General features: G+C 39.0%; 2 protein-coding genes across 8 annotated transcripts in view; both read right to left on the bottom strand.

The window, feature by feature from the left end:
• csnk1g1 (casein kinase 1, gamma 1) overlaps positions 1 to 3,899 on the bottom strand; it is a 30,069-nt gene extending 26,170 nt beyond the window's left edge. For all 5 annotated transcript variants that reach the window (XR_012947620.1, XR_012947621.1, XM_076078018.1 and 2 more), the window contains exon 1: positions 3,725 to 3,899. The gene's annotated coding sequence lies outside the window, so the exon portion shown is untranslated. The remainder of the gene's footprint in view (positions 1 to 3,724) is intronic.
• Positions 3,900 to 4,950: 1,051 nt separating this feature from the next.
• Positions 4,951 to 13,270, bottom strand: snx1b (sorting nexin 1b). 3 transcript variants are annotated; one of them, XR_012947603.1, is made up of 15 exons: positions 13,111 to 13,270; positions 12,113 to 12,263; positions 10,472 to 10,590; positions 10,307 to 10,373; positions 10,021 to 10,064; positions 9,752 to 9,893; positions 9,592 to 9,670; positions 9,380 to 9,455; positions 9,125 to 9,238; positions 8,380 to 8,473; positions 8,022 to 8,227; positions 7,678 to 7,821; positions 6,623 to 7,207; positions 6,334 to 6,405; positions 4,951 to 6,158 (listed from the first exon to the last, which is right to left on the bottom strand). XR_012947603.1 is itself a non-coding variant. In XM_076077676.1 (15 exons), exons 1-15 carry the CDS (start codon positions 13,228 to 13,230, stop codon positions 6,108 to 6,110), a joined length of 1,560 nt encoding a protein of 519 aa, XP_075933791.1. In that variant the 5' UTR covers positions 13,231 to 13,270; the 3' UTR covers positions 4,951 to 6,107. The 3 variants fall into 3 exon arrangements, 2 of the variants coding, with proteins under 2 accessions (XP_075933791.1, XP_075933792.1); XM_076077676.1 differs by having other exon boundaries at positions 7,127 to 7,207; XM_076077677.1 differs by lacking the exons at positions 4,951 to 6,158; positions 6,334 to 6,405 and having other exon boundaries at positions 7,127 to 7,591; positions 7,623 to 7,821.
• Positions 13,271 to 14,944: the final 1,674 nt, after the last annotated feature.

Raw genomic sequence — 14,944 nt, 5'->3', positions numbered from 1 at the left:
AGTGTAAAGTTTCTTTGGCTGTTTTATGCATTTGTAAATTGTACTACTAGTAAGATTATCACAGCCACGTTGCAATTTAAACATGTCCAGGCATGCCTTACTGGAGGGGTAGGACGGGAGGATAAACATTAAAGAGGGACACCAGAGTAACTCATGCTGGCCTATATATGGCAGCAAAACTACACCTCGTGAAGGGCAGCAAAGCATCCGCAACCTTTAATTACAAAGGCGTATCACACTATATGCTGCAATCAGCCCCGTGGTTTTATTTTTCTCCTTATGCATCACTTCCTCTGGATATTGATACACACGTCTTATGTGCTTATTGTTATCAAAATGTAATGCAATCCACTATTACAGCCCCGCAATAACTAATGCATTTTGTAAATATTTTATTTCAGATGAAACTGTGCAACTCTACCTTATTATAGGACGTTAAGTGGCAGTGTTGTTGTGGTGGATTGCATTATTTCAGAGGATGCCCATTTAGATTTGTTCACTTTGTGTGTGTATTGTGGATTTACAAAATAAATGGAATGGAGTAGGTCTGTTTATATTCACATCAGCCTAATTAATAAAGAACAACAAGCAATCCACCGGACTGTTAAATGTTCTGTGGTCTCTACAAATGGCTTCTTCGTTGGTTTTGATGTAACGTGGGGAATCCCCGGCCGTAATCCCTGTGGAGACGCCACGTCTCCCGATAGAAGAGGATGTTTGAGGACGCACACCTTTTGGCATCCTTTAAAAGTAGTTTTGTTTCTCACAAGGAGATGACATGAAAGGATTTTATCAACACAGATCCCATTACAGATTTAGTTTATTAACCCTTTTCGTTCCAATTTGTTCAACATTTGTTTGACAGCATGCATTGTTAACAAATACTTGCGGTTGGTAGGCTACCAGGAATCAGACAATTCAGAAACGGTCTAAAATGAGAATTGATTCTTGATTCACGTCCCTCCTTCTCCAGGTGAGAGAACGAGCTAAACCTTTGGGGAAAAGCTGAGGTCGTGTTCAGTTGTTGCTCTGCGTTTTGAAAGTCATGGTCGAGTTTCTAAGTGGAAACTTTAGTTGGGTTCGTCCTGGACGTGAGCAGTTAAGCGGTGAATGTGGCTGCCTGTCTGATGGTAAAGATTTATGAGGGCACCGCCTGATGTTTGATATAGTGCTCATTTGCATTAAAGCATTTCATTACTCTGGCTTGGCCTTCATGGGTGCTCAAGTAATAGCAACATCATTAAATGCATTGATTAATGAACCTATTTGAGATTAAATGCAAGACATGGTTTACATTCTGAAATTTCACTTCACTCATTTTGTTTCCTGAAAAAATTGCACTCAGAATTTAATTGATGAGCTAACCTCACCGCGTACAAGTGGCTAAAAACAAAAGAATACCCATGCAATAATACCACCGCATGAATAACAATAAACAGTGTTCAAGTTAAGCTGCCTTTCTCTAACCAGAGGATATCCCACTGCTTTACACCTTTGAATGAAAGTCACTCTGCACAAAGAAGAAATGAGTCATATTACTGACGAGGCTCTCTCAATGGAGTGGTCGTGACTACGATCAATACGTTCTGCTGATCTCACATCACCAATGTGAAAACATCAGCTTATTTAATGTTCTAGTCTCACTGGAAATAATGAAGCCGGGATTATACAGAGAAGGTATCATGACGGCACTGTTTTCACAATCCTGTAATTTACAACATCCCCGTGCAATGTGCAGGACGCATCAACACAGACACATAAACTGTTTACTGTCTACTCACTGGCACAACGGCAAACAGCAAGCCTGACTGACGAAAAGAGGCAAAGGGGCTTTTCCGATGTTGCCAGTAATCAAAAACTAAACATTTCAACAGTTCAACAAAGTTGATGTAATTGGTTAATAGCTGGTTTTTCAAATCCAGCCCCATTCACTGGTATACCTCCTTCAGTAACGCACTAATGTGGCAATGAAACATGTATTTAAAACCTTGATTAGTCCATAAATGTGCCCATCAAAGATATCTGGAGAAAAGTGAGATGCTTCTAGCTGATTAGCATCTATTAAAAGTGACTTATCTGTCGACATCTTTTCATTTTTACTGAAACATAAAGACTCCGAGTGGAGTGATTAACCTTCAGTGGAAAGATCAGCCTGAGAGGGGGGTCTGCCAACAGCGCAGACTCCTACTGTGGCAGTGCCAGCTAACAGCTGCTTCTCTCTCCTTAAAGCCAGCTCTTATGAACTATAACTGGGGGGGGGGGAATTTAGATTACAGTCTTCCTCCTCCATGGATTCCCAGAGAACAATACAAATCTATACATGCACGGCTGTTGTGTGCACCCACATACAAGACGATGATCTAATGTTGCCACCTTAGAGTTTGATCTAAAAAGAAAATCTTACAAATACTGCATGATCAGCAAAAGTATGTTGTTGTGTGAAGACAACTTTTATCTTACTTTGACTTGACTGAGGTAGTTTACATTGTGTAGTAATTAACTGCACATATGGTAAAAGGATGAGCCATTGACCACGTCTGTCAAGTAAATAGTTACCTGCAAAATCTGCAATGGTGCCCAAATGCGTTAAATAATGAGGGAAATGCAAATAGTTTTTTTTCTTAAATGTGGATTTTCCTAAGCTGAAGCCTGTGAACAGAGAGGTTGTTCAAGGCTCGCATTCAGAGAAGTTCGACTTCATCATAACTTTTAAATAAATGCAACACAGAAAGTGTTTTATAACCAGCCTTTCCCCTCAGTTGGGCTCTTTTAAAAAGGATGCCAACAATAATATATCGTGCATCCACATGGCCCTAATTTGGGTAAATGCCCAGCTAGTAATATTTCAATAAAATGACTTCAGAAGTAGTTTGCACTGCTCTCTTTAAAGCACTGTGTTACTTTGTGGAAAATGACCCCAAACCAACTATTTTTCTAGATGAATGGTAACTGAATACTCTATTGATTCATTAATAAGCCATCTATGCAGTTTAGCAAGGAAGAGGTGCATTGAGACGTCGAATTGGACCACGAGCAAAGAAACCGTGCACATTTACCTCGACGCTTAATGACTCCTAACAGAAATCACAATAACTGGCACCAGTTCGCTTCAAAACAACTGTCCCGGGGCCTTAGGAAACGTATATTATTTTAATACTCTGTGCCATCCTGTCTTTGCATCCGTTACCTTGCCCTGAGCAGCAGTGGTAACACTTTGTATGTGAGGAAGTGTTTTGTGGAGGCAATGGAGGCTAATATAAAGATAAAGATAAAGATGATGGATCCCATCGAGGCGGCTTAAAACAAGGAACCAAAACAAGGAAGCGAGCTGGCAGTGGTACAACAACCTTTCACGGACAAAGACTTAACATTAGTGATGGTCACATCGATTAACTAACCGTTAGCCAAGTTAGCTTACCAACCTGACTAACCAGCCACAAAGCTAGCGTTAGCCAAACATTACTTAGCCACAGTGGGTGCTCTGGTTTAAAATATGTCCTCCGAATCATCCCTACACATGCATCTTGTTTTCAACCATAACATATGTCTAGTTAATACACTCATTGCTGGATGTTAACGCCTTAGCTAACACCTCCTGATGGCTAGGTGACAGCTGGACGGAGCGCAACAAGGAAATTAGCTCCGTTAGCAAACGAAAATATTAGCTAACAACCAAAAAAAAGCTTCCTATCAAATGTTCATCACAAACAAACAACAGGCTCACCTTCGCTGTGACACAATCCAGACGACCAGGACACGGCTTTGGTTTGTCACGACTGCCCCGGAGCTTAACGTGCAGGTTTTACTCGGTGTTACTTGTTGTGTTGGCTGATGTGTTTCACGCTAACAGCGGAGTGTCTTTAGCGGCTCTCTCTCCATTCTTCGCTGCTCGTGAAAGGTTCGAACATACCCGGATGTACAAAAAACGGCACCGCCCGCTTCACAGCGCACACGTCCGGGTCAGGACCGTCTCGGGTCTACTTCATTAGTGTACCATCACACCTATGTGGTGTAGTAGAGGGTTGTGCACAAGTTCATCTTAAAAGCAAAGCACCAGTGTTAAGGTGTTTTTTTTTCTGTGATAAAGAATAGAAACTGGATCATTTATTCTTCTTTCTGTCTTTACCAAAGGGTCTTTATGGTCTTTTATGTTGTGATTGGCTCGAACTTTTTACACATATATATTTATATATATTACATTTTGAATCATGGTGGCGGATAAGAAAACAAATTTTTTTTTTTCCAAGAAGATGATATATCACTTGCTATATATATAATTATATGTTATATATATTATATGCCTTGTTGGAAAGTCGAAGAACTCAGTTAAAAGAAAAAAGCAGTAGAATCAGATCGATTTATTGCCAAGGTTTTTTCATACAAGGTATTTGCTTTGGTGTAATGAGAAGTAACATAAATATAAAGGATGTCCTGATCACATCTGTCTTTTTGCTCCTGATGCCCACCAGTCCTTTGATACTCCACCAATACTTCAAGACAAGCAGAGCAACTTACATATCGAGCCTCAAAGTTCATTCTGAACCTTGGAAACAGCAGCTGACAAAACAATCTTAAGTCAAACTCCATTCCGTAGCTGTATTGGAGCCTTCGATCATATCACAAGAACCTGATTAGCAGATGTAGTCGTGGAATTGTAAATGTTCCAATTGCTATTTTTTCCTGAGCAGGTTTTCGGTGTGCAAGCCCCCTTTTTGACCCAAGAATAGTTCTGCTTTAACAAAATATAGCCTGTGCCATATATTATTATGTATAGTGTCTGAGAGTGTAGGTATACAATGTGGAACTATCAACGGCATGAACAAATTACTGAAGTCCAGTCGTAGTTTTCACCAATTACAGGAAAGAAAAAGAAACAAATGTCCGTAGTTTTGTAATTCAACCATGACAATAAAGTGGGACAACAAACAAGAAAACATGAAACCAGTCCCCAAAGCTTAACCAATCATATTTATTTTGTACATCTACCTGTTCAGCATTTCCAGGAAAATGTGTGTGCCAATGAAAAGAGGTTACAAAAATAAAGCATGTTCTTACGTAAAGATGACATGACAGAAAAACTACACCTACAAATGCTGAATATGAAAATAAGTGACCATATCACTTGAATGTCTGTGCCTTTCAGTCATCGTTTAACAAATTTATCAAAAACATGTACGTTACTAATAATATCTGACAGTAATTGCAGGATTCGATTTAAGTACGGTAAGTGTTTACATACATTTTAAGTCATTTACGGGCAGAAAACAATCTCTGCAGCGGTTCCAGATGAGTTACTTTGGACTTTAGTACTTAAAACTGTTGTGGAAGAAATCGATTAATATAATAAACACAATTGGAGCAAATACATCATCGTAGAAAATACCAACATATCAGTGATTGCGTTTTCTCAACCTGCACTCACTGTAACCTTAACTGTCTTTCATCACATTTGTAACAACTGTGACGAGCCTGTAACCCCGTCAAATCTTTGAGTTTTCACAGGATTTCTATGATCTAATGAGCATTATATGATACACTAATAATGTGCCAATACTCCTTGTAAATGACCTCAGTCATCAGTAGTGGTGTTTTAGTAAAAAAAACAAAAAAAAACAGCTTTTCCAAATGTACAATTCATTTTAGTGCATCAAAACATTATCGGACATGCATTTATCAACATAAGCTGTTAGAGAGACTGGAATGACTTACACACGCCCATCTTCTAATGTAAACTATACACAATGTTACTCTAGGGCAGTACCGTAGTCTTAACACATTAATGTACTGGTTTAAGCGAGAAACATAAATACATAGCCCACTGACAAGGCAGTGGGTTTTTACAAATATTACGGACAGGTAATCTCCTGCTTTATACCATCTTTCAGTCAAGAACATACAACAAGGAATTATGCCAAAGAAATGTTAAATGTGGCAGTTTATCATATCAAAGAACTGTACAAGTTAAGAGAATACACTATGATCAAAAAGAGAAAAAAGATGGATGGAAGTTTATTGTGTGTTTCAAAATTTGTCCTCTCAGTTTGTAGTCAAGAGGTAAAGTGTTCGAAAAAGGCAGTTGGGGTCTTAAAAAAAAGTCTCCCTCTTCATTAAGCTATTGCCTTCGCCTCAGGCAGGAACGCCTCCCAAAACTTCACAAGCTGGAATATAAATCAGAACCAGAGAAAAAAACAGTTAACATGTGATCGCTCAATATCTTTCAATAAATACAAATGTATGTTAAAGGAACACTTTGGTAGCCATGAACAAAGTATAAAAAAGTACAAAGTAAGGCGTACATGATGAATACAACACTTGATATAGTTAAATGTTTACCCGTTGTTGAGACTGCAGCATTGCATCCAAATATTTGACTATCTGGCTCCTGAAGTCCTTGGCTTTTTCTTTCTGAAAAGACAAAAGTGTTGACATGTCTCAATCTCTTCGCGGATGGAGAAGCCAGCTGTGGGAATTTCTGGCAGAACTTCATCTACTTCCAAAGTGAACGGAGAGAGAACATAGCCTGATGGTCTATTAGTCTTTATTGTGCCATTCATCAGGGTAAAAATATAAATATCAGCTCTCATCTCACCTTAATGAAAATTTTACCTGTGAGCCAACTCACCAGAATTAAAAGGATATGCGACACCTCAGAAGACTATTTTAATTGTTGGATCTGGAAAGATAAAATCTTTCGGTCTTCATGCTTGTTTTACGTCAAAACGTTAGTTGCTCAGATATAAAAGCTCATTTTATAACGATGTGCTCAGATCTCATCCGTCCAGATCTTGCCTCAGTCGGCTGTTTATTTCAGGGCACCTGTAAGCTTCAAGTTGTTCGGTGGGTGGAGACTCCTTGTAAAATGTAACTTGCTTCTTGGTGACCCTGATGAAGCTTCTTGCTGAAACGTGTTGGTCTCACATTGAAGTTGTTCTTAATACTACAAGTGCTAATGAGAAAGCCCTACATTTCCAGAAGCTCAAATACACAGTGCCTATAAAAAGTATTCACTTTTCATTTTGAATGTTTTATTGTCTTATTACAATTTTGGATCAAAGAAGATTTAATGTGACTATTTTTTGTTTTTACAGTGATCCACAGACAAACTTTTCTAAAAACATAAACATACCTCAAACCTGAGAACCTCCTTGCGTACAGTCATGCCAATCCTGTCGAAATCTCTCTCGTACTGAGTCACCCTCGCCTCCCACTGACCACAAACATGAGGGGGGGGAACAAAAACAATTAAAAAAACACAAATATAGATATAGAAAGATAGATAGATATGTACTTTATTCATCCCCAGGGGGAAATTTGTAGACGTACATGTCTACAACAGGTACGTAGGTGCACTGTTGTCGGAGTTGTGATGGTGCTTCTACATTGTGTAGAACTTGATTCATATCAAACAGGTTACATTTGCAGTTTTTAAAGGAGGGCTACAACTAATGAACATTTTTCACTATCAATTTATTATGTTTTAATTAATCAAATGATCGTTAAGTCTTTAAATTGTCAGAAACTAGTGAAAGAGGAACATCACAAAGCCCATGGTGACCTCAAATAACTTGTTTGTGTGGAAACAAAAGACATCCTTAATAAATATACTTAATAAAGACTAAAACGATTAATCAATTATTAAAATAGTCAGAATAGTCTTCTCTACACTGTGTCAGTTACCTCGGTGATGTCGTCTTTGGCCTGCTGCAGTTTGTCCGGCTTGTTGGCCCACAGCAGCTTGGCCTCGGCCTCTCTCTTCTTCTGCAGCGCGCTCTGAGCCTCCTGCCATCGCTGCCACGCCCGCACACGCTGGTCAAAACACCCCTGTGGACATCCGACACTTACCAAACAGAGAGCAGGTAGCACACACTAAACCAAAGACACCGCTGTCTTTATGCTGCTCTGACAGAATGCAATATCATCATTTTAATCCTGAATATCAGGAGCAACCCAAGCTTTACTCTTCCCTGCTTCTGAAGATTCTCCATTACTGTAAAACTACCATTCTGCAGCGGTGAGCTTACGCGCATAGCACCCAGCAGGCGGATGTAGTCGGCCAGCAGCTCTGCGAAGATGAAGAAGTCACTGGCTGCCTGCTCCTGATGCAGCTGCTCCATCTTGTCCTCCACCTCTGCCAGCTGGGACAGGGCGCGCGACAGGGCCGTGTTGTCCTCAGAGTTTCCCAACATGGCCATACTTTTGGCAAATACTGCCGTGCTCCCACACAGCTCTGGGAAACAGAAAACATATTCAGTCTACTTGTTTCACCCTAAAAGGCTAGGGAGCTGGACTGTACTCTTCTGTTTACTTAGTTGAAACAATTTGATTTAAAAAAAAAAAGTATTGTGCAAAGACAAGTCGAGGAAGGCAGAGGTAGCTCACCCTTCCTGTGGTTGACCAGGGAGTCCACCACCGCCTGAAGCTTCCTCAACTGCTGCTCCTCGTTCTCCACCTCCTGGAACTTGTCCTCAAACCACTGAGACAGACACAGAGTGAAAATATCAAGAAAAAAAATACAGCAAAACAACTTCATCATGTCTACAACGGCCCGTTTGTCTTGCTGTAATTTCTAGAAAGACAGGGATAATAAACCCAAGAACATTCACCTATGTGTCTATGTATACAGTACCTGACCCAAGAACATTCACCTATGTGTCTATATATACCTGCAACACCTGTTGTCACTTTATCTGCACTGTTCACATGTTTGTGTGAAGATGTTTACCATCTTGTATAAGTTTACTATTCTGCACGTTTACCAGCTTTTATATTTTGCATATTCTGGTAATTTAAAAAATATTTTTTTATATATTTTTTAACTGGTATTGTGTTTACTCAGCTATTTATCATTTATTGTACTTGTATTGTGCGCTGCTGCTTAGGAGTTTGACGCAACAACATTTCACGAAGCATACTCATATGTAGATGTGACAAGTACAATTATATCTCCTGAATCTGGAATAATTAGTATAGTTTTGAAGACCTTTGTATATTCATTGCATCGTGGTTTAAATCCAATGATCCATCAAAGTTTATCCAACAATGGACTTTTCAAATTCTATGACAGTCATTAAATGTATCTCTATATGCAGGCCACATGCACAACAGTCTCCTGGATTCCCCTTACAGTGTCTGACTCATTCATCTTGATGGTCATCTTGTTGACAGCATCTGATGCCTTATTGATCATTTTGAGGAAGCCAGCTCCACTCAGCGCCTGGGTGCTCACTGCTCTGGGTAGCTGAAAACACACAGAGACAGAAACACACACACAGAGACACACACACACACACACGCGCATTTCAAAAGTCATTCCCAAGAATCTTAAGTCATTATCCAGCTCATTGCTACTGGAACATCTTTTTATATCCTAAAATCCCACCTCCTCTCTCTCCAAGAAATCACGGACGTCAGGATCTTGTAGTAACGACGGGTGAGACACGACTCTCTGAAGATACCTACAAAACAACAAGGCAAGATAAAGTGAGTAAGAAGTAGTAGTGCCCAAAAAGGAACACATAAAATGTGCACACAAAAGCATGGGCATGTGTAGAAATATAGTTTAAAAAGGCCCAAACATGTACGGATCCTTGCCTCTCCAGACCTGCTCGTCTTCTCTCCAAAAACTCTACTGAGGACGGGTCGTCCATTCCCACCTTCACTTTGGTCATTCCTGTTGGTCCACATCACAGTCACCGAAAGGGACACAAAAGAACACCCCAAAAAACAAGCAGACCACATACTTAAGACCCACCTACGACACTTTTCTCAGGTGGTGGTGGAATGATGCAGCCGTGGAGCGACTGCTTGACCGACAGCTTCTCATAAAGACCCAGGAAGTCACTGTAACGCCTCCTCACAGAGAAGGCTTTACTCCTGAACATGGCCAAGGAGGTCTGAAAGCAGAGACGCACAACTTTAAAAACCTGGAAACACCAGTGAAAATGTAGACATATTTGCAGATTTAGGAGCTATGTAAAAAATACACAAGATATAAGTATCAACACAAGCTTTTCTACAGACCCTGGTGGATACTTTGTAGGCCACATATGCGTTCATGCCATCTCCTAGTAGGACAGAAACATTGGAGAGAAATTAAAGATGAGATTAGAAATCAGTCTGAAATGAATGTGTCAGTGCATTTAAAGTATTGAGCTTGCTAAAATGAGACATAAACATAAAAGTTAAATCTATACAGTGCTATAACTCATCAACTACTTCCCAAGAAATAACATCTGAATATTCTGGGGATTACATATAGCTGTATTATAGTTTCGACAAACAGACTGTATGAAAAAAAGAGACTGACCAACTTTCTCAGGGTTGGTGACGGCAACATCCACATCAAAAGTATCCTTGTCCTCTTCCTCCTCCAACTGTAATTAAGGAGAAGAACACAACTTGTAGCCATCACGGAAAACATGCATGAAATGAATGCTTTTTAAAGGAGGCGCAGCTCAGCCGTGGCCCGTACCTGCTCCAAGGAGGTGGGCTGCATGGCTGCAGGGCTCTGAGTGAAGGAGGAAGACGGAGGCAGGCCAGAGGAGGTGGAGAGCTCCTTCCTGGCGGAGCTGCCGGACTTCACGTGTGCCTCTGGGAAAGTAAAAAAGACATTTTATTATTGGATGACTCCCTTCATTCAAAAAGAAAAGAAACACAGATGACTAAAGTGTACCTGATTTATCCAGAACTGCTGATTTGGCAATTATTCCCATACTGTAGAAAAGCTGCAGCTTACATGTACATGAGTGATGCATTTTGTCAACTTTGTGATCAGTTAAGGATGTGTAGGAGACTTTTTTTAATTCACTCACTACATATAGATCACAAACCTTTTTTTAAATTCAGATTTATTCATTTTAATCTACTGTAGGTTGTTGACCACGTCACAAGAACAATATTTCAGACTTAGTAATAACTATGGCTGAGTATCAAACTTAAGAGTTTTTTGGGGAAAATACCTTTTATATGTCCACAGCACTGAGAGTTTGAATTATGGAAATTAGCATTCAATTTATGTTCAGACAATTAAAAATGGGTTTGGCAACATTGGAGAAACCAGCACATAAGCTAGGTTCTGAAAAAAGCAGCCCAGTGTTGCAAACTCTTTTGAAAGTAGCGAGCAGCACGAGCTCCAAAAGTCACCAAATGTAGCAAAAAGTCACCAAGTTGGCAACACTGACAGCCCTCTCCCAAAATCATCATTATGAATGTAAACAACAAACATAGTTATTGTTAGTACTCCAAGATCTCAAGAGTATTTGATTTATTGATTGCTGTCGGGATGTAATGAGAATTCTTTCTAAAATACATTATCTACCCTAGCTTTAACTTATTCCGACCTGAGAACAAGTTAAATATCCCCATATAGGTCATTTCATATCTCGATAACGATAGATATATATATATATATATATATATATATATATATATATATATATATATATATATATATATATATATATATATATATATATATATATATATATATAATGATGTTTTCTGATAATTATATAAATAAATAAGAAAATAAACACATGGGTTTGTATACTCTTGTTTGAATTTAATACTTGACAAATGAAAAAGTACAAAAAATACTGAGTATTTTCTGATTTAATTAAGAACATTAGTGGAAAATAATCCGATTATTTAGTCAGTGTCTAATAGTTTTAAATGCTGAGTGGTTTTGTATCACACAGACAGACATAGTAAAACTGATGCAGTAGAAGCAGAGATATCCTGACTTTAAGTTCCGAGTATGGGGCCAAGCTCCAAAAACACTGGATCCTACATTTCCCATAATGCAACTCAAAAATAAATTTCATTAGACTTCCCCTGTTGAGTAAACACCCACATAAAACACACCCTAAGTTTGTAACGCAGTCTCACTGTTACACATTTGCAGCCTCCAAGCTATTGCCAAAACGATTAATTGATTAGTGAGCTTGATGTGTAAAATCAGAGGAATGACCGTTTAAAATCTGAATTAAAATAGTCGAGCTCGACCAAGGCTTGAAATAAACCATCTCACATGACTTTCAATTCCTTTTGAGGAGCCGAAGCTCTGCAAATTAAAAGTAAGTGGGATGAAGATGGTCAGAAAATGTCTCCTCACCAGCAAACAGGTCGTTGTCGTCATCAGAGTGAACTCCGTTGGATCTGTTAGTTGTGCTGCTGGCCTCCTCCTCCCCTCTGAACACATCTGGAGGCTCTGCATTCACATTACCCGGCTGAGAAACTCCTCGACTCACAGCCACAGGGTTCCTCTGCAGACAGGAAGCACACAGAAGCACTTGGTAAATACCAGGGGTGGAATGTAACGAAGTATATTTACTCAAATACTGTAACATCCATTACAAATGTGAGGTGTCTGTACTTAACGTGAGTCTTCTCTTTTTGCACCACTTTATACTTCTACTCCTCTACATATTCAAAATCCACAATATTGTACTTTTTACTCCCCTACATTTATTTGACATGTTTTTTTACATTAAAAAAAAATCTGACTACTAATATACCCAGTAGTAAACAATGCAACTAAAATAAAACGTTAAAAGTATCTTACATGATCTGGTCAGCGTTAGTGAGAAAAACTGAATAATATAGGTTAATATTCTATAATAATATTAATAATATAATACTGTGGAAATAAGCCATACTGCATTAAGAGTGACGTGACTTTTACTTTTGAGACCTTAAGTAGATTTTTGTACTTTTACAGAGGTAAAGTATCTGAATATATCTTCCCTCACTGGTACACAAACATTAGTGGCATTAGAGGAGTGACAGTTAACCTTAGTTAGTGGTTGTCTCACGAGCGTTATAACGGTTTAACGAGGGATAAGAAAATTACGCTTGCTCTTACTAGTTACGACTTAAATCGGCTCAATTTGTACCCACACGAACTTCGGGTAACTTTATGAATCATATTCGTTTCTTTCCACACAAAACATGACCTAGTTTATCGCCTCTCTGTCAGTTAGCTGCCAGTTATCTTGGCTGCCATGAATGCAGGTCAGATCAGATAAAGAGGCTGACTCCTAGCCTCGTTCACTTCATGCAGAGATAACCGTCACAAACACGCTGCAATGAACACGAATGCGCTTAACACACGTTATTGACGAAGATGTCCTCTCCCTCGTCGCTGTCCCCGTCTGCCATGTCACCCGGCCCGGCTCCCGGCTCCACTGTGTCAGGGAAAGGAGGAGGAATTCGATCCGAGCTGGCCGCCATATTCCGTGTTGTGAGAGGGAGTGACGTAGGCGGACGTTGAAGGAGCGAGGAAACGGCTGCAGCGACACCTGCTGGTCGGCGAGCAACACGACAGAGCAACGACGGTGCTCCTTGAGTTACAGGTTTCACAGGCGGTTTACAGAATTTGTACACTTTTAAAAAGAATATTCTTTTAGCCATGTTTAAATCAGACAACAAAAATAAATGAAGGACCATAATTGTATTCCTTATATTGTGGAGAAGTTGAAACAGCACTTAGAACTTCAGTATAGAAAACCCCGCCCCCCAAAAATATGAATGTAAAATTGTATTTACTTAAGCTTATATAGCTTTATAATTTATTGTTAATAGTGTTGTTTTTTTACATTTACTCTAGTGTGATCTTTTTGTTTTATCTGGTCTGTTTATGCTGCTGCTGTAACACATTTATCTACCTGGATGTCCAACAAGTGTTTTCCTTTTTTATAAATATCTCTCTGTAAAGTTTGGATCGTCATTGATTTAGAGCTGAGGTTATGCAGGCATGCCACATTTGTAAACGAGTTTGTGTTCATGTGAAAACATCTGGATGTGTTACTGATAATTGAGGTTAAATCTTTTTGATAAACATATTCAGATGCTGCAAATCAGAGGAAGACGGTAGGCTGATTTGTTTGCCTTTATAGTTCCTTAGCTTTGGTGACTATTGTCTGGACTATTGACTGTCAGCTCTCATGGAACAGAAAATTAAGAGTCAAATATAAATGTAGGAACAAGAGAATACAGTAATTCTATTTTCTTTCCTTAATTGACCTTCATTCACAAAGTCTGCTTCTCTGCAACTTACCTGAAGTGACCGAATATCTCTGAATCTCCAACAGATTTAGCTTATTGATTATAAAATAATTGAAAGAGACAAATTGAAAATGGTGGTAAGACTGTATGAGGACAAAAACCTAATATTTACTTTATCAATACTTTTCAGTGTAGTGAGTTGCAGCCATCTCAAAGTCATTAACTTTTTCATTTCTCGACATAGAGCCTGAGATGATTTTGCACAGCAGCACACTGCTGTCATGTGCGATTTGATATAGATGTAGAAAGTGGCTGTTCTTAATTTTAAGGTGTTTTTAAGCCAGACTGGATAACCAAAAAAAAATCCCCATTTGTAACCTCTAAAACACTCCAGGATGCCACATGTAACTGAACAGTGAAAGGAAAAATGTTTTTTTGTAAGCTGACGTGAAGAAACTGACTATTTTTATAGCATTTCCAGAAATCTTTGTTTACTTGAAATCAGTTGTCCATGTCAACATATTTAAATGTCAATGTATTCAAATGTGTTATAGTTCAATTTAATATCCCGCCACAAGTTTTTTTCAGTTGCAGCGGCTTAAAACTAACACCAACAATCAGCCAAATGCTGAGTGAGTCAGTTCATGAGGTTAGAAGACCAAAGCTAGAGCTCTGATCAAACGACCGGTTGACTCACCTTCACGCTGCAGTGCAGACAGACCTACAAAGAGGTTCGTTAATCCATGCGAGAGAAGTCTACAAAAGTGAGATGGGAATATTTCAGCTGTAAACTACAATTATGAAATTGGCTTTTAAATATTTCTGACTATACAAAGATCGAATCACAAACGGAATAGTCACTATCTGAAATACATCTGTGTTATAAAAGAGGCTTTAATATTTTGACTATGTGAGGCTAACACGCTTTCACTGACGAGCT

The sequence above is a fragment of the Anarhichas minor genome, unplaced genomic scaffold (assembly GCF_050575085.1).
Source record: "Anarhichas minor isolate MPS153535 unplaced genomic scaffold, ASM5057508v1 ptg000062l, whole genome shotgun sequence".
Classification (NCBI taxonomy): Eukaryota; Metazoa; Chordata; class Actinopteri; order Perciformes; family Anarhichadidae; genus Anarhichas; species Anarhichas minor.
This window is presented reverse-complemented; position numbering and strand designations above follow the sequence as displayed.

What these genes read in the sequence shown, in the direction of transcription:
- snx1b (XM_076077676.1), bottom strand. Translation starts at nt 13,230, where the DNA reads ATGGCGGCCAGCTCGGATCGAATTCCTCCTCCTTTCCCTGACACAGTG. An exon ending in CGACAACGACCTGTTTGCTG is followed by an intron (nt 10,591 to 12,112) that starts GTGAGGAGACAT and finishes TTACTTTCCCAG; the next exon opens with AGGCACACGTGAAGTCCGGC. An exon ending in ACCTGAGAAAAGTGTCGTAG is followed by an intron (nt 9,671 to 9,751) that starts GTGGGTCTTAAG and finishes GTGGACCAACAG; the next exon opens with GAATGACCAAAGTGAAGGTG.